Below are 25,513 nucleotides of genomic sequence, written 5' to 3'. Positions count from 1 at the left end.
ATACATAATATATGAATAAAATAATCGATTTCCTATTTACTTGATATAATTCCGTTTCACAATATTTTAATGTATTAAACTTTTAATTTCGCCAATTTATTTTATTTAATCAATAACTACAAATACCATTATTAAAGGTTACTTTGGTCTCAATAATGGTATTACAACCTAAATAATGATCGATTAAATAAAGTATAGAATTGTTGGAATATTTACACATATAAGGTTTCGTCTCTTTCATTGATGCCTTATGACTGATGATCATAGTGATTTGACCATCTGACAGACTTCTCTATGCAGGATTTGTTTTAGTAGAAAACCCTTGACATTCTTGATTTAGTCCATCCATATGGAGGCAGATAATCTACAGAGCGACAGTGTGATAAGGTGTACATCTAAAAATAAACAAATAACCTCATAATGACTCATTTTTCCTACATAAAGTAAACGTTATTTCTGCTTTCGCAATTCCACTCAATGTGGCAAGACCCTTATAATATATACAATGGTTTAAATGATACCTTGATTAAATTTATTAATATTCTTACGCATGTGTTTTTTTGTCACTGTGATAAATGGTCTTTATCCTGAAATATAAAAAAAAACCACAGATATAGCGGCATGACTTCAAAAAGAGACCCACAGATGACGCTGCACATTGACTTAACAACGCAAGCGATATCTAGCTGGATTAGGATTTAACCTTATATTAACTCTTAAAATTTTTTACTCACAATCTTATAGCCAGTCAGCTAAATCTGATAAGCTCTGACCCTTTTGATCATACAGGTCCTCTATGTTGAAACTAAATACCTTACACTATCGACATTTATTTGTAGTATTAAATGTGGTTATCTAGTTGTCAAATGTGATACCTACCAGAACTGAACCAATTCTTTGGTAAATCTGGTTATTTGGTCGAGCGAGTCATCTTATCCAGGTAATCTATTTTCGTGTACCGTTTGAAGTATTCTCTGCTATTGTTGATTAATCTCTGTGAACTCTGAATAAATACTAAACTGGAAGTGTTTCTATTTTATAAATAAACCATCATATATCCTATACAGTTTTATGACATATTCTCTGTCATAATATCACGGTTTTGTATTATAGAAAATGATAAATAATTTAATACATTATTACGGGTAGGTACAAATAACTACTGCATAACCAATGTTAAAAGCACCGATACTAACGTAGGTATGTAGTGACTTTGGCCAATGTGAGTAATTAATGAACTTTGTTAAAATCTATTATAATGCACGTCTTTGAAGTTTTCCCCCTACATCATCTGTTCCTACAGATAGGCGTTGGGTCGGGTTGGTATATTAGGTGCCATAACTAAAATTAATATTAATATACGCGTGGTTTCTGCGAGCCTACGGTTGATAATGCTCCATATTCGCTGAAAGCATCCTGAAATATCGCACTAAACGCAATTGCGGATCCTTATAAAGCGATTCCTACAAGAAATTTTGGCGGATATATCAAATTTACGAGAGATTTATTCGTGATATACCGTTGGATTACCTCACTGAACATTGAAAATGTATGTGTATCTGAGAAGTAAATTGGGTTAAAATAAAACGTATTTTTTTTTATTTTGAGATTAAACTGAAATTCTTTTATTGTTTTCTATTGTTATTCATTTATTTAGCAATTTAATTTGTTTCCACATAACATGATTTCCATATTAATTAAATTTACGTGAGTTTTAAATAAAATAATTAGATGATATTATTATATATCAGGGCTGTCAACTAATTTTTACATAACATCTACTTTGGAGAAGAAAAATCCTTTTTATAATATTAAGGACGTATAGTATAATATATTAGATATATTTTGTGGACTATTCAATGTGTCAAGATTTAAAATTCGATTAACTCGCGTGTAGCAAACGAATGAAAAGAAAAACAAAAAATAATACAAATCGATAATAATTATTATTCATACGATTAATAGCTAACGGCTTGACAAACTTGCCAATTTTGTTTGATAGTTTGTAGTGATATCTTCTTAGAAACCACTCCTACGAAACGAGTCACTGCCCTAAGTAATGATATATTAAATATAAAAATAATATCTATTTATATAATATATATAATAATAATAATATATATTTAATATATATACCAAATATATAATATTTATTAAAAACATAATATATTTTATAGCACTACTGCCTCCTGGATAATAGATATATGTATTATAAATTAAATCCCACTATACTTCCAAATTATGAATATATAAATAAAATATTTTCGGCGATCGACCTTATTGACACCGCTGATATATATCGCCATTTTTTGCTTTACCTATAAAATTTGTTATGCTCAACCTCTCATATTCAAATATATAAAATGACTTAAATATTGACAGTATGTTAAATTCTGTAAATCGATAAACTGCATTATTTGGGTAAAACTTTTGTGATTTAAAAAACCATCATTTATTAATTGTACTGTCACCAGTTAGTTAGTTAGTTATCACAGATGTCTTTTCATTTTCATATTCTAATATTTTTGACTATCGTTCCATTAAAATTTGAATATGGAATCAAATTCTTTCCAACTCGCCCATTTTTTTATAAGTATTATTCTAGTTATTGTAGTTATGTAGCATATAGCCATCGATTTCAAAATAAAGCGTTTGATTGATAGTGTTCTTATTAAATTTTGCGTCCACGATACCGCGTCCGGTGAAGCGAGCTCTCTGAAAAAAATACTATTATGTCACCTCTTCATCGTTATAATCTAATGAAAATGTTAAACTTAAAAAAAAAACTAGGCAGATAAACGGATTAAAAGGAAAAACATGGCCGCGAAATTCCGAAGGCTGCCGACGAAAAGTTTTGCTTTCAATTTATCAACGTCAGGAAACAATTTATCATTTAGCTTTGTTTCAGCGGAACTCTAGTCTTTGAAGGACCTTCTTCACGTTTCTCGCGCGTGGATTTATAAATAAAATCACCTAAGAAGTTCGGTCATTTACAAATTTATTTACATATATATGTCAGATTATTCAATAAATTAATAATTAAATAATATTCTATAAAATTTTACAATTTTGTCTGTTTAATGATATATTTTTTTTAATTTAATCATCTTGGTATTTTTTTACAATTAATGTATACCCTTCAAACTTTACCGTAATCATTATGTGGAACAAATTGAATGTTAGACTTTAAGTTGGCATAATCAAGACATTGCTACAAAACTTATACAATCCTATGATTCCTCCAGAAAAGGTACCTACTCAAAATTCCATTGTGAGTATATTTAGCAACACCCGAGACAAATTATTTAATAATTAAGGGGCTGGTTAGGAGAGGGATGTTAGTGTTACGCTATAGTTTTGTTTGATAAATCAGTACTCGTCTAAATATAAAACACAAACAAGACGTATCAGTATGATTACATTATAGACAACTAGTGGTTCTTGTAGTTGTTTTATAACAATAATTGTCGATAACATAAATTACAGCAGAACATCGATTATTTGGATTAATCGAGGATAAAAATAGTCCGGATAATCTGAAAAATATATTTTACCTAACAATTCACTATTTTACTAATATATTATATTATACGAATATAATCTAATTCAATTATACGATACAAATCTGGATAATCAAGGTCTGTATAACCGAGGTTTAACTGATAACGAGAATTTTAAAAATACTCCCACACCACAACGTCCCAATTTTACAGTTATATAGAATTAAATTACAACTTTTATTGCAATATAAGATTCGCATGTTGACAAAAATAAAATAATTCCAAAATGACATTAATTTCATGATTAGCTTATTTTTAGTATTATCATATAGACAGACATTTACTTTAATTAATTGTAAATATAAAATAAAATCATCTAGCTTTACAATAGTATTTAAGTCTACATATATGTAGTAAAAATAATAGTAGGTATAAATAATTATATTATTAATTTCTTTCATTACATAACGTAGTCTATTTGTTATATATTATATTTTTAAAAAAATGTATAATGTTTATACCATCGACCGAAAGTACTTGATGGAATTTAAATTTAAATTCTAATGATGAAATGAGGAATGGAATTCTAGTGCACATAGTGCCTGAAGATGCCAAAGGGAGAAACCTGGATCGCCAAAAACGACTCAAATGGAATAGTACAAAACTTTAATCGATTAGCATAATGTTTGTTTTATATATTTTTATTCAATACTCATAACCTTGGATATTTATTAATTATAAATATATAATTATATATAAACAATATATATGAATCTTCTTACACGCATTTTAGAACAGAATTTAAATAAATGAATTCAGTAGAGACGAACCAAAAAATATATTTAATATTAAATCATGTTCATACCTATATAATAGTGGTCTTATGTCGTAAAGGGGTAAAATTGCCGCACCGCTATACAATATCCAATAAATTTTCACTCGCAAAATATTTGTAGCATTTCAACAAGATTTTTATATTTTTTTATTTGCCTAAAAAACGATTCCGGGGATAGAAAAAATCGGCAGACAACTGCGTCGCAAATCCTATTTTGTTGTAAACAGAATCAAATTGTGAAAATTGACGTGAAATCGAAGTTTTCCGTTCGGCCCGCAATCCAATTACGGTCAAAACGCTTGCGTTGCTCTGGACAGAAAGTATATTTTATTTGTCAGGATTTTAGAGCGTTTTACTTTTAATTCGTACAATAATAAAACACCCTATTTTTCCTTAGATTACTTACGTATTTTTAAAATACATTATTTCTTATTTACACTGATTACAGATTCAAGGAAAAAAATAGAAACATTAAAGCCAGTAGAATAACTTACTATTTTGCTTATTTTTATATTTTGTATATAATATACAGAGTCTGTTATTATGGTTTTAATTAATTGAAACATCCATTTTGCATAAACTTTAATAAATAATCATTACAGCAATAGGTCAATAAATTTAGGATCTTACTTACTTACATAATTACTAACTTCTTCCCTGGATATTCAATAGTCATGTGAATTTTTTTAGTAGAAAATTTAGGAAAAAAAAATACTTATCTATACTAGCTTTCTATGATTACAAGTAATATCAAGAACACTAATACCAGAATTATGGGATTTAAATTTCTGGCTGGGACTATTATTTAATAAAAAATTAAAAACACATCGGTTGTATTACTACTAGAAAAAATACAACGACGGCTGGGACACAAACCCACATTTATTGGATTTCGACTAATGTGCTTTATCAATTGAGCTACCTGCAACCCACCTAATTACGACTAAATTAACTAGTCGGCATACATATGAAGCGCTGTACAATTTTCTTTTATATTGGCAGTCGAGTTTTGTGTTTTGAATCAAGGAACTAATAATTATTATTAGTTCGTTCCTAGCTGTTTTATATGTTTTCAAATTATATCTTCAATAATGAATGTTATATTAGATACCGGATTACATGCATTTGCATATTTAGCCCATTCTCACGGGTTATTGCATATTTCACCTAAAATCTAGTGATGATGCATATTTTTGCTATGTTTACAATATTGACGTTGTAGCCGCCCTAACCTACTAGCCGCACAGCGCTTAGGGCGCACTTATTAGCCGCGCGTCTATTGTTTTGATAGGATAATTTGCTTATATTATAATATAATAAGCTTTTTATGTTACATATAATCCGGTCTCTAGTTATCATTATCAAATCCTGTGAAATATTCGTAGAATAGAAAAATATATAAAAAAGTTATCTTTCATGTTTCATATTTTGTTGCAGCTCATAATATATTTCTTACATATTGGTACATTCAAACGTCTTACACACAATATATAAACCAAACCAATGGTAAATGGTAAAAATCTATTTGTTAGATTGGTCGTTTCTAATATTAATATTACGCTGCGTACATAATCTTAAAGCTAGGTATAATAAATTTGATGTGTATAACACAGATAATTTCCTTTAAAATCTTCAGAGCATAGCTGGAATATTTCCGTTTTACAGTCAATTCACTCTGCACAGAGGAAATCCATAAAGAAATAATATTATCGCCCAAATTCCATTTTACGAAGTATTCGAACAGAGGCGTGATTTAGATGCTTTTTATGGGGATAACTTTTAGATTTTATTCGTTTTATCTAATGATCAATAAAAATTTTCTTAAAATATTTTCGTATCAGCCTAAGATAAGAAAAGAAGGTAAGATGTGCACAATTTCCATTTTTATCTTCATATTTCATTTTAAAGGAATCATTCCATTACCTTGTATTAATTTATAATACTGTGTTCGCCGATTATATTGTGAATAATAATAATTCATTTGGAAATAAAAGATTTACTGTATTTATAATAATTTAGTTACTTGCTAAAATTCTTCTTTACAAAAATGGTGGTATAAATTATAAAATTCCCACCGCTTTCTACAATTATTGTGTTAATCGTGTTCATTCTTTAATTTGGCGCCCTTTATAATTTGTCACCCCTAAACAATGCATGGCTTGCTTATTCCAACGGGACGTTACTGATTATAAACGTTACCAACAATCTTCTTCCATACATAGCGATCTTGTTGCTTCTGTTATTCTTGATTCCGTCGTTTTCTTATTGATGTCTCTCCATCTGGAAGGTCCACGCTCTTTGACGAGACTTATTTTAACTACAAAAAACTTGTCTGTGCTGTACTGTACTTCCATTAAGAGACAAAATCTGAGAGATATCTTGTTCATCCTACCAATCACTTCAAAAATACCTTCAGAGACACCTTTTGACCATTTTAATGTAGTCTTTATTACACTATTATAATATTATCTTTATATGAAAAACATATTTTTTATTATTACTAGAGTAAATAAAAAAGAACATCTCGACCTTTCATGTGATCAAAATACTTAACAAGGATCAATACATTAATAATTATTTGTGTAGCATTGTTAATAGCTAATATGAGTTAATAGTTAATATGATAAATAAAGTAGCTATCGACTAAATTATAGAATGGAATATCACTTCTAAGTCACTACTTATACTATCATTTTTAGCAGGATTTAAAATTCTTTGAGCATTGTAAAGATTAATATACAAACATGATATTATTATAATACACGATTTAAATATTAAGAAACACCACCTACTTTTACATTAACTATTTTCTTTTATGTGATAGTATAAGGTCTACTTAATAAGACCTATGAAGCAAAACCATATCCGATATTGGAAAGTAATAATATTATTGAATATAAAGTACAATGTTACAGTAAACTATTTTATCAACTGGCTTAACTTATGTGTGCAACGGATATCTATAGTATTACAATTATAGCCACCAGAAAATCATCCACAATTTTGATACCACCCATGTAGGTAACTACTATGTTTTAATTTAAATGAAATAAAGTGGTTTCAGTTTTAAAAAATCACTACTAATGATAATTCTCTATTTTTTTCTTATCATACATAAACCATGCTTCAACTAAATGATGTCGTAATATTATGTTAATTAATTATTTATGAAAATCTACTTATTTGGTGTTGCTTTTCTTATCTGAGTACGTATACAATTTTATTGTTACTTGTTCTCCTTCCTTATTTGAAGTAAGTGCTTTATATTTGCAAACACCATCATCTTATTGTATAGTTAAAGTAACATTTAATTCAATTGTTCTAATGTTACTAACTTTTCTTTAACATAATGTTACAACAGCATTATATTCATTTAATCGTTTTCGTTGCTCGCTAACATGCACGTTACTGATCTCAAATTAAATTTGTTCACTTAAGTTTTGCCTTTCGCAGAATAGAAACTTCCCTTTGTGATCTTGGAATGGTACTGGCGCATTGAAAACAGAAAGAGTATCTGGAACATTTTACATCAGAGGCTAATTGATCTTTGAAAAGTGCCTAGTTTCTATTCTTCTCCGCCCCTTTGAATTTGCACCTACATATCTATGAATGAACACCAAAGATAAAAGACTTATTCTAAATTACTCAAAAGAATACATTACTTACTACTTTTGTTCGTACAACTTTTAATTATGTGCTCGTTTTATTACAGTCTGGAATAACTACACTTTTATAACAGTATTATAAAACGTCTTCGACAATGTTATTTTTTTCTTCTTTATTCCTCGAATTAACTCTCAAAGTTTCATTCAAAGTCTTATAATTTAAAATTATAATACCCTTTCTTTTCATAGAATCAGTAGATAGTTATTTGATTCACATATGACATAAATTACTTGATACTTACCTATATCACCAAAATAAATAATATTATTAATTTAATTAATGATTAAGTACAGTTTTTGACATATTATAAATAAGTATGTAATGCCTACATTAATAATGTATAATTAGTAATGTATATAATGTGAGAATTCTTGATTTCTTTACACAACGTGCAAGAATAAAAAGTGAACGAAATTTTTCATCCTAAATTCACCAAATTATGGGGAATCGAAACAATGAACGATGATGATAAAAATTAATGTTATATCATTTAAAAAATCGACTGCTATTCAAATGTTTTTGTGTTTAATATCTGAAAACATATGTTTGTATAATACTAAATATTACGTTGTCGATTATTTAGTCTATCGTCTGGTTTATTTTAATAAAATATTGAAAATCTACTGCGTTTTCTTCATAATTAAAAAATCGGAATATTGTTTTGTTTTCAGTTTTAGGGGGCCGTAAATCATTGAAATACTTTTATTAGTTATTAAATCTGTTTTATTTAATTCTATCAATGGTAACCATAACCCATAAAACTTAGTACATATTCATAGATTGCATTACGTAAGAAGCGCACTTTTTGTTAGGTACTACCCTGCACGCTAAAATACCTAACTACACCTCTGCTATAATATAATATTTTTTTCAGTGTATCCTTCAATTTATAACCATTTTCTTAAATATTGACATATGTATTATTTTTTATTTTAAATTTGTCGGTTTCGTCCATTTTATTTATTGCTAAGGCACTAACGTATATAAATATTGAAATTCTTGAAGTGTTAATATTATTTTGTATCTATATACTTAATGTTGAAAAATATTAGAATGACACTTAAACATTCAAGTGCTGTTTATTGGTAAAGAAAAAATGTTTCGTTGTATTTGTTTACCAACATTATTATTAAATAATTAATTAATTATGACTAGTAACAATGTTTGATCGTAAAGCCATATAATTATTTAATTAATGAAAAACAAAATAAAGGAACTTTTCTATAATAATATGTTAAATACAACAAATAAGTTAATTAAATATTGTCTATAATAACCAATCTCCTTTTTCGGAAGCTTTTATTTCATGAGCGCGTACTAAATATGTAGGGTTTCTCTATTAATTAACAAACTCAGTTTTCCTCCTTTGATTAGAATTTCAACGCTTGAAAGTTTTCGGAACCGTTTCCTGTTAACTCTTATTATATTTTTATACCCAAGATTAACTATACTTCAAGATCATACTTAGTATGCCAACTTTATATACTGTAAAAGAGTAATTTACAGAATCGATGATGACGCTATAGAGAAACATTTTTTTATCATATAATTTATATTTGACACGTAAATTATCAATATGTATAATATATGCCTTACCTATAGTCTTTCTATAATCATCAGTGAGTCTTTTTTATTCTCATTATTATTCGTAATAGTGACAACCAATTCTTTATAAATGATATTTTATGATATCTTATCGAATATAATATGTACACAAGTCGCACACCCCATTCTCTATAAGCAGTAATGAGATGTTATTTTGCTACGAATATTGTTATGCGATTTCAATTTATATTAAATTTTGGCCTTTCGCGAATATAATAATTTGTTTATCGATGTTCCCTATAAAAAAATAATGTCTATTACATCAATGCGTTTTGACTAAAGCTTTTCCTACCCTAATAATAATACTCAATGATTGATATAAATATACAAAATGCTGTAATGGGTAATTAATTCTCAAACAACTGATTAGAGTCATGTAGCGATAGAAAATGAAGCTTACAATTGCTTATTATTTCATATTTTATGATTGGGTTTATTATAAAATAGTTTAATAAGTTCTCTCTAAGATATCAAAAATTATGAATAGTTTTTACTTATTTTTTTATAATTAATTTTAAAAACATCGACTTTTCCAAAAAATATAAAATACGTATAACTTGAGATGGTTTTATTTGAATTAAAAATATTTAAGTACATAATCTGAACATATTATGTGCACTTATAAATAACATTATTATCATCTGATTTAGAGCAAAAATGGTTACTTACTTTTTAAGAAACAAACTAGTGGGACGTGAAAATTTTTCCAATAATTTTATGCAGAAGAAAAATACTGTTCACATAATATGTATTGTTATTATACAGTAGGTATACAATAATTTTAAATTAAATATACCCAACGTATCTGATAGTTTAACTTCATAATAATAAACGTATACTTTTGATAATCTCATAAATTCGTTGTCTTTTCATTATTTTATACGAAGGCAATTAAAGTGTACCCCACTTATGGGTAGGTATGCAATAATTTAATTATTTTAATATCCCTTTCCTTGCTCGCTCTACTGGTGAGAGATATTTCCGTCGTGTCATTGAATAAAGGTTAATCAAGGTCTTATTGATGGAAAGCTGTTGTGGGCCAAAACAATAAGGCGAGGGATTGAAAGTTGCCAATTTATACAATATTGTGTTGAAACAATGAACCAAATGGAGCGTCACGAATAAATTTGCCTAATAACATTATTATTTTATATACCTATTTATATCAGCGACTGCCAATTTAGTTTCCCCTTCAAACCGATTGGATTTATATTATTTTATTAAGGGATCGACATTAATTGCAAATAATAGTCTAGTCAACGTTCTGGAAAATCGTTCTTGCCTTTTGATACCGTCTTCTTCAACGTTTCTTCCAAGGTGTGCACTTATCTTTCAAATCTTTCCAACCTTTACATACGGGAGTTTTATAGAAAGCAAATTGACCAAACATTAAATAAACATTTCGACCTTGTTTAGGAAAAAGGGCGTAACCCTCACAGAACAAATTTTCAGGAGAGGCAAAAAACGTTTTTTAAGATATTTTAGTTTAATATAATAAAAAAGCACAGACCCTGCACCTAATACATGATGATTGATGATTTAGTGTTATATATTTTCGATCTAATAGTAATTAAAGAAGTTATTACAGAAAAATCATTAAAATTGAGAATAAATGCTATTTTCCATAAATTAAAAATAAATTAATCTCAATTAAAACCTGAATTTAGATCATAATTCGGCATTTCCGGCTTACTTCCTTTTTATATAACGTTTATTTAGTTGTATACATTGTTAATATCTAATAAAAGCACTTTTCGAAAAATCTAGGGTTACGCCCTTTTTCCTAAACACAGTCGATTTTATTACACCAACCTTCACAAACTCTCTTCTTATAAGATGAATGTCGCCATGTTATTTTATTTTAGTATTTACATTTATGTTTAAAAAAAAAAAAACAAAAATCTCTATTGACCGCAACTAATTTAACAAATTTATGTATTTACGAAAAAAAATATGATCAAGTTGTGCACATATATAAATTTGCTGCTTAATTATGTATGCTATGATCCGCACACATAATTAAAATATTAGAGGAAACGTTGGTTTACTATTAATTGTATGCCACACTTAATAGAATACTTTAGAAGTTGCGTCACTTACAGACCCTGCGCAGCAAGAGAACCTCTTTATATGTGCACTTCTGCGGTCCTCCTTAAATTGTTACTTGTAGTTATTCATTTTATTTCTCATTGTGGAAAATATGATAAAGGTTTGCAATAATATTATGTTCGACATTGTAAGAAAAGAAAAAAAACATTATTGAAACTTTTAACAGATCAGTAAGTATGTTCTTCAATTTTTTTTAATTGCGTATATTCATCGAATATTCTTCTAAGCATTTAATAAACGCAACTTTTCAACATAATATATTATTATGTTCTTTATAATAGACTGACTATAGAGGCTAAGAAATGAAAAAGTTTATATTTTACAAAGATTATACAATTAAATAGGTATGTTTACATATAAATATGTAAAACAGTGATCAACACATCGTAAATATGTCATTGTCACAGGTTAGGAAGTTTTCTATACTCATTGAATCAGTAATAACTGAATATTTCACATAATATAAAGTTGAGATTTTTTTTATTTATTCAGAAGTATTAATGCAACAACTTTTTATCATATTTAATAACAATAAGTTGAAAATATTATAAATATATATTATTGGCAAATGCAAGGACGTTACAAGCTAAATATTGAATAATCCTGGCGTCATCCATGAATCAATTTACTCAAATCTAGTTTCCAAATATTTTGTGAAAATCTATTTACCGAATTTTAAAACCTCGTATAGCGCAGTTAATTTGATAATATAATCTGCAGGGTAAGTACATGAGTCGGTATCTATCCAGCGACCTAGAGATGTGTGCTCTAACCTCACCCGGTACAATATGTTTAATGGTTTCTCTAATAAGTATGTTTTTAATTGTTTTTTTTTTATCATATTTAAAATAATACATTTCAAGTGCTTATGATACTCTGTAATATGCATATTATTATGCTGTTTTGATGAACATTTTATTATTTAAGTTGTAAATAAGCTATTAAGCGTAGTATTCTATTCTGTCAATACGATTGTTGGTGTAGATATTTTGCCATATATTATTAAATTTCATTTAATTTCATTCGTGCCCCTTATTTTGTACCCGGCGCAAGATTGACATCCGCTCGAATTAGTAATATTCGTAACACGGTTGGTAGGCATGCTCATATTCCATTTTCGAAATATTCCCCACTCAAAGCGAATTAATCATTTTAGTTTAATTTAAATTCGTTAGGCGGCGTCAATTCATTTGGATGCTAATATCTTTTATTGAAGATTGGCGTTATTATTAGCGAATCAAAAGGCAAATAATAGCTTCTATCAAATGTAATAAAATGGCCAAATAGAAACGATACCTAAAAGCACATCAATATAAATATCTAGTAATACTACCATTATACTTATTTATATAAAAAAACAGTCTATGAACTTACCCATTCGAAATAAAATTGTTTTCGATTTTCGTCGAACTAACTCTATCGGAATTTGATGAGTTTTACATGTATGTATCTAATACAGCCATTATAGCCAATAATACTTACGCATTTTCAACTAACAATCAAAATAAAGCGATGTGTATGTTTTATGTACAAATATTGATTGGCGACTGATTGATTTGAATGCTTGTTTGCTATTACTCAGTGTTTGTTCAATCTGATGTAGGTATGTTATTTAAATGTCATTCAAAATAAATCTCATTTAAACCATTTTGTAGTTGTCATAGTATTTAAATATACAATAGGTGGGTACTAATCTGAAAAACATCATATTATAAAAAGATTTTTTACTTTATATTATTTTTATAGCCATTTTAATACCTTATACACATTCTTCTTCAAGTAAAAGGTTTGGCGACTTTAAAATATCAAAATGACATATAGCTACTAGTGACGCATAATTATTTAGGTGTATGTATCTATAAATATTATATAGCTTAATCATATTCTCAATCTAATCACTAAAAATTTTAAAACATGTTTCATATACTTAAAATACAGCCTAATGGGATATTATCCTCTACAATAAAGAACATAATGATTACACTAAACGTACGTACATCAAGTTTGTGGTATCAAGAAGCAATGATAAATTTATAAAAATATACAAATTCATCAAGACCCTTTATATTAATTCTAATTATTAAGAGTTGTGTACCCACTATTTCAGAAGCCACAGGTTATATAATATACATAATACATATTATATATTTAGATATGATGGAATGTATATGTATGACAAATATTAAACTTAGTAAGGTACAGTTTATGCCTATAGGTTATATAATAACTAAATACACAACTTGGAGCAGTAAACGTAGGTCCTTAAAATTACATTAAATGAAGCTTCGACCGCTAAAACTGACCTCTACGGAATAATATAAAATTTGTATCAATTAGAATTTGAAGTTAGCGTCTATCAAGTGCCATTACATCCTACATTTTCTTTTGGTTTCATTGATAGCTGTTTTTTATGAGTTTATAATGAATGTTTTTATTTTCTTACATATTATTAAATGACGAAAAGTATAAATAGTGAACAAAACAGCAAGCATATTGGGTAACTTTTATGTTATTTAATTATTTCTGAAAAATACACGTTTATATCAAGATAATGAAGAAACCTGAGCAATCCCTTAACAAAATCACAAATATAACCTTAATGGCTTAATAGATAATAAATCAATATACGTGTAATTCTAATGTGTGTGTTTCTTAATTGTTTCACAGGTGCTGTGGGCGGTGACGGTGATGATGGCGACGACAAGGAGAAGGAAGAGGAGGCCGAGCGCGAAAGACAGGAGGCCATCAAGGAGGCCGAGGACAGGCGCAAGGAGAAGCACCGCAAGATGGAAGAGGAGCGGGAAAAGATGAGGCAAGAAATCAGGGATAAGGTAAGACATTTTACCTTTACTAAATCAATCATTGTTAGGTTTATCCCCGCAAGCGTCTGTCTGTTGACGGCCGCTGTCAAACCCTGACCAAACCACGCCGAATTAGCGTGAAACGAGCCTTCGAGGCTTCAACTACTTTCAAATGACGGGCAAAGTGACAGATGACAAATAAAAGCAGACTTATTTTTCTATATAGTAGGTAGGCTTTAATATTTTGAGATAAATTTTTAAAATAAAATTACAATATTTATACCTATTTCGTAGTAATAAAATTGGATAACTATCAAATTTAAATCTAGGCTAAAAGGACGTCAGTGATATTTCATAATGTAATTAAAGCAATTGGCATAAATAATCTTTTGCATTAATTATATATATTAAGTAGATGGTCAAAAAAATAATTGTAACTCTCACACACGCTGATAATGACATTAATAATGTAACCTCATAAAAAGTTTATTTACACCATTACGTCGTTGATACCGTTTTGGCTTGATTGGATTTAGATTGATTATAAAATGTCAAAACATTGAATTTAGTACAAAAAATAAATTCCATTACAATATAAATAATATTCCTAAGAAGTGGTTCTAAAACGTCTTTCCGGTGCGTTTCAGCTCCAAAATAACACTGACTAAAAGTAGTACGAATGGTGATTGATGTTAGAATCCGATATCTAATAAACTGTTCCAACATATCACACTTAATATTATTTTAACTATTTTGATTGCAGTCATACGCACAAAGAATCCAATTCCGCTGAAACCAGTTTCAGATGTAGGTACATGCAATAACAAAATTATTAATAAATTCCACATGTTCCAATAGTTCATTAAACCGAATCTTTTAAAACTGTCCCAGCGTGCAAAAAATACAATAATATAGCTTATTTCAAATGGCACAACAGTTCATTCAGGTTCATAGCTAACTGCACAACCGACCTTTCTCTTTCTCCAATTGGTCATACTCAGCCTCTCTGCCCCTCTTGACGTTGTTTACCTTACTAATCCAGGTAGGATTTGGGTACCAAATACCTATCTAACGATTTTCCTTCATAAACCTTATGCAGAACTTTTGTAAAGTACGTTCATTCGTGTTGTGTGAAAGTTATGCTATTATTATGTGTCTATCTTCTATTTTCCCATTGATTATGAAAGAGAAAACAATATTATTTCAATACGTATTATAGACCATTTACTTTAATCCAATTTTTAAATAAAGAATGCTATGACTGTGTTACTAGATATTTAAAGCGAGTAATCTAATTATTTAGTTAAGCTTTGCTCGTTTATTGCGAACGAAAAACTTTAAAATAGGTCTGTGAGTAATAGATTTTTCTTTTCTTGGCGAGTCATTTTGTTTTCCGTACCGTCTGATTGTCGCCGGTTAGTTCGGGAAAATCAATAATACCGAAAATATTCACGAAACCTTTGCTATTTTTAATTCGCGTGCTTCGCCGCCACTTGCCGCAAACCCAGTCTACCAACCTGGCAATACAACAAATAAAATCAAAGCTCACGGCAGTCACGTGCTGTGCACTACTGTGCTAAATAATAAAACAAGGGACGTATACGGAGGTAAAGCTACAACCATTTTCATTTAGTAACCGTGCATTGAATTTTATTCTGCAATCAAGTTTACACCTAAAATATTGTAAAACAATCTGTGTTTTCCATTTGAAATTTTTATTTGATTGATTAATGGCGCAACTGTTGCCAAATAGTGCATATAACGGTGGCCTCTCAATTCATGGGTCAAGCTTGAATCCTGTAGCTGGATCAAATTTTAACAGGCATTCTATTTTAAAGCTAAGATAACCTCCGCTCTGTGGATCTTCATATGCCATATCTTACACATATTATATCTGATAATGTTTAACATAATTTTGTTTTACCATCATGTTGTCTAAAACAAAAATGTTATTTTGTATCTTGTTAGAATGTCTTTAAAGTCTAAAGACATTCAAACAAGAAAAAATCTCTTGTATCTGAATATAAAAGCATTTTTTTTCAATCGGTAGTCCAAAAGACCTAAACAAAGGTTTCTCATTGAATTATAAAGGTAATATTTTCAATCAGTTGCTCAGAACATAAAAACCGATAATTCGTCATCAAAAGTTGAGGACGCTAAATCTATAACTTTATAAGAAACACTTACATGTAGCATCTAATATGTAACATTACCACATAGAATTCCTTTTTTGGCATATTCAAACTGTATACATATCGTCACCTCAATACTACAACTAGATAACTTGATTTTCACTGTTTTTGAGATAGCTATCGAATATGATTCTACATTTCCTTCTCTACAAAATGATAAAACTAGGTAAGTCAAAAGTTAACAGAAACAGTATTAATTTTGTGTTTGAAAATATTAGATAACTTTAAAACCATAAATGCATTAAATAAATAAAATAGTATATCTAAGATATATTTTATTCAATTACACATTATTTAATTATTTCCAATTATTAGACAAGCACAGTTTTCCATTTTTATTTTAAATAATAATTATAGGCTTGGTTTTTATGTTAATCAAGTAAAATTTATATTTCATTTTCCCAATAATGACCAAATCACAGTTATCTAGTTGTAGCATCGAGGTAACGATATGATATTATGTGCACATGTTTGCGAATAACTCAGTGTAAAAAAATTAAATAATTTTGAAAATTTCATATCTTGTAGAATTTGTATTTAAAAAAAATTGTTGTATAAATTATTTCCTAAGCTTAATAATAATTATTAATGTAGGTACTTGCAGAAAAATAATTTTAACTTGCTTCATCTTTGGACTAAAGGTCATCACTTTGATTAAATTAGGCGCCAGCATGTTCTACTGTGATAAAAAAAACTTTATTACTGAGTGTTATTTTGTGGTAGTATATGTAGGCTCTATTTAACACGCATTTAACGCGGATACCCCAAATCTCTTTTACCCTTTTTAAATGCCTACTTATGACCGAAAGAGAATAATAAATTAATGGGTTGTAAATCTTTTGAAATAGTAAACACCTATGTAGATACATATAATTATTGTAGACAAATGTGTGGAATTCAGTTTCGCCCATCCTTTTCACGAATATGTATATTTCAATGGATCACTATTTTCTACATCTGATAGTATATTATTATACTTTCGGAAAATTCTCAGATATATTTTTTTTTTACATGAAATCTGAAGGTTTTGTATGCGATGCATCTGAATATATTGCGACATAAATTTAGTTTCATCTGTATCTTCCCATTGTATGGATAGATTAACCTCATATTGTATTACCATCAACATATTATTTTACTAACTAATTAATTTGGAAGCCATATTATCGTAATTTTTAATGAAAAATAGATCATTAAATTTCAATTATATGCCATAGAATACATGTTTTATAATAGATACTTATAATCATCAGTATAATTATTATCCTTAAATCCCAACTATCCCATTCTAAATGCAATCAAGATAAACTGAAAAAAAATGAAAAAAAAAATCGGTGTGTGTGCTTATGTACGCGCGTTAGAAGTTATACTTCTTTGGCGTAACAAAATAAAATAATCGCATACCGCGTTAGTCACAATTCACATCAACCAAAAATATTCAAACAGTTAGAAAATAGTTTTCATATAAACTAAATATGTAATACCATACAAAAGTAACTTACCTATCACACTTAAAAATATTAAGCTTAGTTTTGACAGCTAATCACATATATAAAGGAGTAGGTACAATTCACAATGCGAAATAATATTTTTCATCAAGCAAAATAATCTATACTCCTTATTCTATGGTCACTATGGTCGGCTATGAATGATCACATCATTGCGCAAGACGTCATGTTTCAAATCTGTCAAATAATAAAGTATGATATAAGATAGAATCGACGTTTAAATAGCCCCATATCAATAAAAACTAGAATAAAGGAGGGCCGCTTATTGGATTTCCGTTGGTTTATTTCTAGACACTTTAACTTATATCACTAAATAAATTATTTAATTATTTCTCGTTGTTTTTATTTTATTTTGGCCAACAATAATAAATTCGCTTCCTAGGCATCGGAACAATTCTTCGTACATATAATAATAAATTTGCTGCCTAAGTAACGGAACAATTCTAAACTATATAATATTATATTGTATGATCGTCACGATTGCATTATCATACTGTGGCAGTACGTTCGGCTGATAACCTAACAATCGTGGTTCGAATCCAATCGAGTGGATTTTTTTTCGTGTGAAAAAATAATTTATGTGTTACATGTCACACGCCAAAAATACACTCTGATCTGATTTTCTAAACGCGCCTTAAGAATTATAACTTCAAAAACATGACTGCATCTAATAAATACCTAATACATAAAGAAATATGACATCCCATGTCAATTATTCGAGTTATTTCATAATTTTATTAAAATCTAACACTATTGATTACGACACCAGTGGGTCTATTCTATACTTATCGAACACTAAAGTGATAAATAGTATCAAACTTAGGGTAGGTTTGTATCAAAATATTAGCACTTATTGTAACAATTACACGAAATTGGTTTTTATTGTTGCAATAAGTGCGATATTTTAACAGCAGCAAGATAGGTGCTGTTAAAATATAGCACTTATTGCAACAATAAAAACCATTTTCGTGTAATTGTTACAATAAGTGCTAATATTTTGATACAAACCTACCCTAAGTTTGATAATATTTATCACTCTATCACTTTAGCGGTCGATAAGTATAGAATAGACCCACAGAAAGAGCAACCAGAAAAATAGCTAACTCTGTCTGTAGTTATTATTATTGTACTTCTCTCCACATTCCTGTATCATGTCATGTACGAAACATTTTAATGTTCACTCATGTTGATAAATAAGATTAATTGAATTAAACTGAATGTTGGTATACAGGGAATCACTATTGCAATAAAACTCTTCCAAACACATGCACATGAATTTATGTAGGTACAACTAATTAACCTGCTCACTGAAAAGTCAACCGTCTGACATAATAAAACGTCTATATTATTTTAGTCGGCACATCATCGTGTCATTGTAAAGTTAAAAAAAAAAGTTGATTTGTGTACATCTAATATTCCTTACATCCGTTTTCAATTTTTTCAATACATACACTATACAGCGCTCTGACGTTTCGGCCAAAATATAGAAGTTGCACTGTGAGTAGGTGTATAAAATATAAAATAATAGATCGTTCGTTTGTGCGGGTACCGGCTAGGGTCATTTGTCCAGATAAGCGGAGGACCCCGTACGGGTGAAGCGGCAATCTGTAACTGTCACGTCAATCGCCGTGATTGGCAGCGAGGGGGTTATTGTTATTGGGCATACTTGACCCGGTCCGCGCGACACGACCGGCGAAGGGGTTGAGTTTCCGCTTTGTTTCGCGCTCTGATTTCATCGTTTTATAATTCGCAGAGGAGAGCTTTTGCCGGGCATTCAATCAACGGGATCTGTCACCGTATTTTCCGCTATGGATTTGTAGCGATTGCGTCGAATTTATTGCCGGCACCGCACGTGTTCCGCTCAAAACTGTTATATGCCTACATAAAGTATTATAAATCAAATTCAAATCTCAAGGCTACAGGGTTTTGAATATAAAATTACTCTTACTGTATACCATTATTCATTTTACAAATTGTAATAAGTCTTGCTATTCTATACTTTTTCGTGAAATAAAATACTCATCAACAAAAATAATATATCTATTTACCCAAAGACAAGATACTATTATGCAATATTTAGACATATATGTAGTACTTTAGTCGGTAGCCTTATTTATTACACCAGGCAAGTGAAAGACGTGTGTCTAAATTCCATTTAATCAAAGGTAATTGCTATCATCATCATCAGCCTGAATCTATCCACTGCTGGATGAAGGCCTCTTCAAGTTGCTTCCACTTCTCTCGGTCCTGTGCATTGCGTTGCCACGTACTTCCGCAGAACTTTATCATTTCATCGATCCAGCGGCCTCTAGGTCTACCTTGTGGACGTTTTGTACTTCTTGGATACCACTGGATGACTAGATTTGTCCAACGATTGTCTCTTCTTCGAGCTATGTGTCCAGCCTATCTCCATATCATCATCATCATCAGCCGGGGTCAATCCACTGCTGGATGAAGGCCTCCCCAAGCTTTCTCCAACTCTCTCGGTCCTGTGTCGTTCGCTGCCACGTATTTCCGCCGAACTTTACCAGTTCATCAACCCAGCGGCTTTTAGGGCGACCCTGTGGCCGTTTCGTACCCCTTGGGTACCATTGGATGACGGCATTTGTCCAGCGGCCGTCCTTTCGGCGAGCAATGTGCCCCGCCCATCTCCATTTCAGCTGTTTGGCAACGTCTATTACATCGCGTACTCTTGTCTGCTTCCTAACCCATTCGTTTCTCTTGCGGTCTTTTCGCGTGATGCCCAACATGCACCTCTCCATGCCTCGCTGTGTGACTCTTAGCCTTTGAACATCTCTCGTGTTGAGGGTCCACGTCTCGCAGCCGTATGTGAGCACGGGCATCTCCATATAATTACTATAATTTCTTTAATATGTACGTATATTTCTGGTGCTATTCCAAGTTTAAATCTTGTGTATGTTTGATATTACAAAATATAAAAATACTATTAAATTAAATAATTAATAGTTATCAGCAAGTACCTACTGAGATTTTATAAACTAAATTTGGACTGATCCTGAGGATATCCATGAATCAATTATTCTATTACTTTGATTTCAAATACAAAAATATTTGTCATTATTGAGAGTGGAATATTAAATATATGTATATTCATAATTGAGTTTTTATTACAATTAACATTACTCTAATATCTGTAGACTGTACCTAAATAATATTGTGAGTTGACATGCTTGTGTATCCGGAATCATTTCACATATATCCAAAAAAAAATGGATCTGATATCTCTCTTGTCATACAATATTACGATTGACTGACCACGATACGATAGCAAACCAACATATAACTGGTATCCTGCAGAATATCACACCTTCATGAGATTTCCTCATCGATGAAGATGCCCTGACACTTCGGATTTCTCTTGCATCTTGGGACACTGACTCTTAGACTATGCGATGCCTTCCAGACTTCAAATAGCAATCCATGTCCTAGCTTAATGCAACCAGACGTCCTCAGGAAACGTCATCATATACACATAAACACTAGTACCTAAACAAACTGAATAAAAATATATAAAATGTTATTTTTTTATTTTGTTATCTAATATGGCTAGTATTATTTGCATGTTCTATAATATTATATAAAACATCACGTTCTTTTCAAAACAAATTAAAAGATATATAAATCTGATGTATATAATATGTCGAATGTATAAAGCAATTAATTAATTTTCTTCCTTATTCCTAATGGAAAACTAATAATTCAAATTATCTACATAATTGTCAATTCTAGTTCAATTACCTGTATTGAAATAGATACATCAGAGAAACTTTGAACGACTGACAAAGGTAATAATGGTTTCCCAACTATAGCGATGATTCAATCCTTTTGCAATGTCATCTGTAAATGTCCACCCAAATCACATTGATGCCCTCCCTATGTTCACTCCGACTAATATGTCATATCAATTATAACGAGACACTTCCATTGTTTGAACGGATGGCAGATCATCAATGATCTATTAACGGAAAGGTTTGGACACCGAATAAAGTTTTCCCGCTTTTATAAAATACTACTGAACATTTTTTAAGGATTTTTTTATTCTTGTGTATAATCGAGTGTATATTTTATGTAACCCCTGCCATTAGTTATCATTTTTAGCACGCATTTTTTAACACAATGTCTAGTGTGTTTACTTACATAATGAGGTAGGTGTTTTGTGATATTTAACACTGAATAAAACTAATTATTTATTGATCACTATTAAAAAATTATTATTGTTTTCTAATATGCTGTTGTCCACCTGTTTATTTTAACGAAATATTGGCTTACTTTCAAATTTATGAATTATACTATATTATAAGACCTTATTTCTTGCTAGAAACAATGAATCATTACTTCTTTTTCGTCTCCTTCTTTTTCAACAGAACTACATTTCAATAAACCATTTTCTTTTATTCAACGAATAATTCACAAGATTTGAGAATGTACCATGCTATATTATATTGATCATACATGACTTGAAAATATCTCAGATAATACGTACCAGAAAAAAATATTGAAAAAATACGACACCCGATTTTTTTCTGATAGTTATTATTATCTGAGGTGTTTACGAGTTATTTGTGTTCAATATAATATACAGTTACATTTCGTAGCATCCAACTCAAGTTTTTTCATACGGTCTTGTCCATAGCCGTCAGGGCTCTAGCCTGGGGCCCGGCGTGGCGGATTGACCAGCCAAGTGAGATAAACACACATTACAGAATTGCACCAATAGTAAAAAATGCACCTGCGACGCTATATCACTTCAAGCGTACCTAAAATTTCAAAATATGTACTTGTGCGATGCAATTTTCGATTTTTGTTTGTCGATATTCGACAACTCCACAATTCAAGTGGGCGTATTAAAAATAAAAAAAATCGCTATATAATACCCTAAATTTTACCTTGAACACTTTTTGTATTATATTACTGTGTATCGTCACACTGATTTTAACCTTAGAGATAGGTAGGGGGGCCCGCCGAAGATTCTAGCCTGGGGGCCGCTTCAAGATGTGGGGCCATGGTTTTCTCATAAGGCCTAGGTTGTTTTACTACTCTTTCTGATGCATCTTCCGAATAATCCAAAAAAATATTTCGACTGTCTCTTACCCATGGCTCTCATGCTCTTACATTCTTTCAATATAATAACACTGTTGGTACTTGGTACTGTGGTTCACGATGGTTCCAATAACCATTGAGTTGTAATCTACTTACCTTCTGTTATATATATTTTCTTGAAGCGCTCATTTGTACTATCTTACGTACCTGACTGCATTCAGTAAAGTAATATACTCCATTAAACTCGGCATAAGACGCGTTATCCACCATCTAATCCATACCCATAACATTAATATTCCGGAATACACGTACATTAACAGAAGCATAAACGCGTCCATGGTACTAACGTCCCGTGTTTACGTAACATTTTCCATTAAATGGCGAGTAGGGAATTCCGAATCCTCTACACTGGCAACATTTGTCATTTCCCTCATTAGTGAAACACCGACGCCGCCTACCAACCGCTGCGCGAAGCTGTTAACTTACTCATTAATGCACCGAAGGAGTAGTGGCATCTACTTTTCTATGTTACAGGCTACCTACTTACGACCCGTTTTCCATTTTTTACAGGAACTCTCAATCTACTTTTCGAATGTGTTTACTATAATACTCAGGCACTATTATTATGATTACATAACACAATCATATAATCAAATTACTCTACCGCCTGAAAGTACTTGATACAGATAAATTTAATTTATACTTACTCTTGTTGATTTCAGTTCAGATTTCAGTGTATTTTTTCATTTAAGGGGCCCGTCCACGTATAATGTCACACGATTTTGGCTATTTTAACCCGCCCTCCTCATCGTCATATTTCATCACATAACCTTTTACCTCCCTGTCTATATTACGTCATATTTTTGTCACCCCCCCCTCCCTCCCATCTAAACGTCAAAAAGCCGAAAGAAAATATTATCCTTAAATCCCTTATCCCCAATATTTTGTTTTCAGATCCTTTCATATTTTTTTTTACTTTGTGACGTCAAATTTTCTATGAAGCCCCCCTCCTCCTTCGTCACAAACCATCACATTATATCAGACCCCCCTAGAGCGTCACATCATATATGGACGACCCCTAATAATATATTTCTTGTTATCGAGCTTCATTATGAATAATGCTAGAAAATGCCTATTATACATTCGAGTTTTTACTCTGTGGAGGTCCAATCTGGTCCATCTTGGAACATAAAAAATAATGATGATTTGTATTTTTGTTAAATGTTGATATAATAATATTATGTAAGTCGTGACTAAAAGTTATGCGTATAAATATACGCGTGCAAAATTCTCTATAATAAAAATGAATATAATTGAACATGTTATGAGAACAATTTAAAAGCAAGTGCTATTATGCTTTAAAAGTACATTCACCTAAATGTCTTCCAATAATTTAAAGAAATCCTTCTCGGCAAAATAAATATGAGTTTTATTTCTGCGAACAAATACATAGTGTATATAACTATGTTTGTATGTTTCAGTTGAAACAACGGGTTGTACTATTTTTGTTATGACATTTTCTCTTAGCAAGAAAACGACCTGCATTTATTGTTATAAGTACCTCTATTCAGTACAACTTGGCATTTTAACACACTCGGTAAACACATTTTATACGGGGTACTATTTTCCATTGTGTATGTGGCTTGATTAAAAATGGTGCTGTACTTGCAATAAAAAGAAGAGTATCCGTAAAGATAAATAAATACTTATACTAATACTTAATTTTAGTAGGTATTGATATTTCTATAAAATCGTAATCGTTTTTAATAATTTCTCGTGCAATGTTAAACTGAGACTTAACATAAATATTTTCAATAAATATCCATATTCACAATGAAATAAGTTGCTCAAACAGATTCTAAATATTTTTATTTTTAACAATTAAAATAAATGGCATTTGCTATTGGTACTTGCTTGTTTTACTTTCTAACTTTTTGTTAATTAGTTAATTTTCAAAAAAGAACTTCCTTTCCTTTGTTACATTTCCGAAATAAATATGTACATTACTTATTGCTTAGTTATATGGAAAATAATAATATTATGGGCATGTTATTTTCTCGACCACTCTTCAGTAGCTAAACAAAATCTCAGGTACTCAGCGCGATTGGGAAATCGTCTATTGGTATTTTTTTTTAACTTTTCCTGTCCAAAAATTACGGGAATTTTTAAATTAAAAATCATACTGCCTCTTTTTTAGTAGTCTTATAAACACAATTGTACATCGTCTTAAATGTCC

At 30.1% G+C, this 25,513-nt stretch overlaps 1 protein-coding gene across 2 annotated transcripts in view; it reads left to right on the top strand.

Annotated features, from left to right (window-relative positions):
- Positions 1 to 25,513, top strand: part of cpx (synaptic transmission protein complexin) — a 474,353-nt gene that overhangs the window by 360,865 nt on the left and 87,975 nt on the right. For both annotated transcript variants that reach the window (XM_085954300.1, XM_085954301.1), the window contains one exon: positions 14,383 to 14,546. In XM_085954300.1, the coding sequence (XP_085810426.1) occupies positions 14,383 to 14,546 (164 nt within the window). The remainder of the gene's footprint in view (positions 1 to 14,382; positions 14,547 to 25,513) is intronic.

The sequence above is a fragment of the Rhyacophila brunnea genome, unplaced genomic scaffold (assembly GCF_057557595.1).
Source record: "Rhyacophila brunnea isolate RB1 unplaced genomic scaffold, BYU_Rbru_1.0 scaffold_4, whole genome shotgun sequence".
Taxonomy (NCBI): domain Eukaryota; kingdom Metazoa; phylum Arthropoda; class Insecta; order Trichoptera; family Rhyacophilidae; genus Rhyacophila; species Rhyacophila brunnea.
The sequence above is the reverse complement of the archived record's forward strand: the minus strand, read 5'-3'. Positions and strand labels throughout refer to the sequence as shown.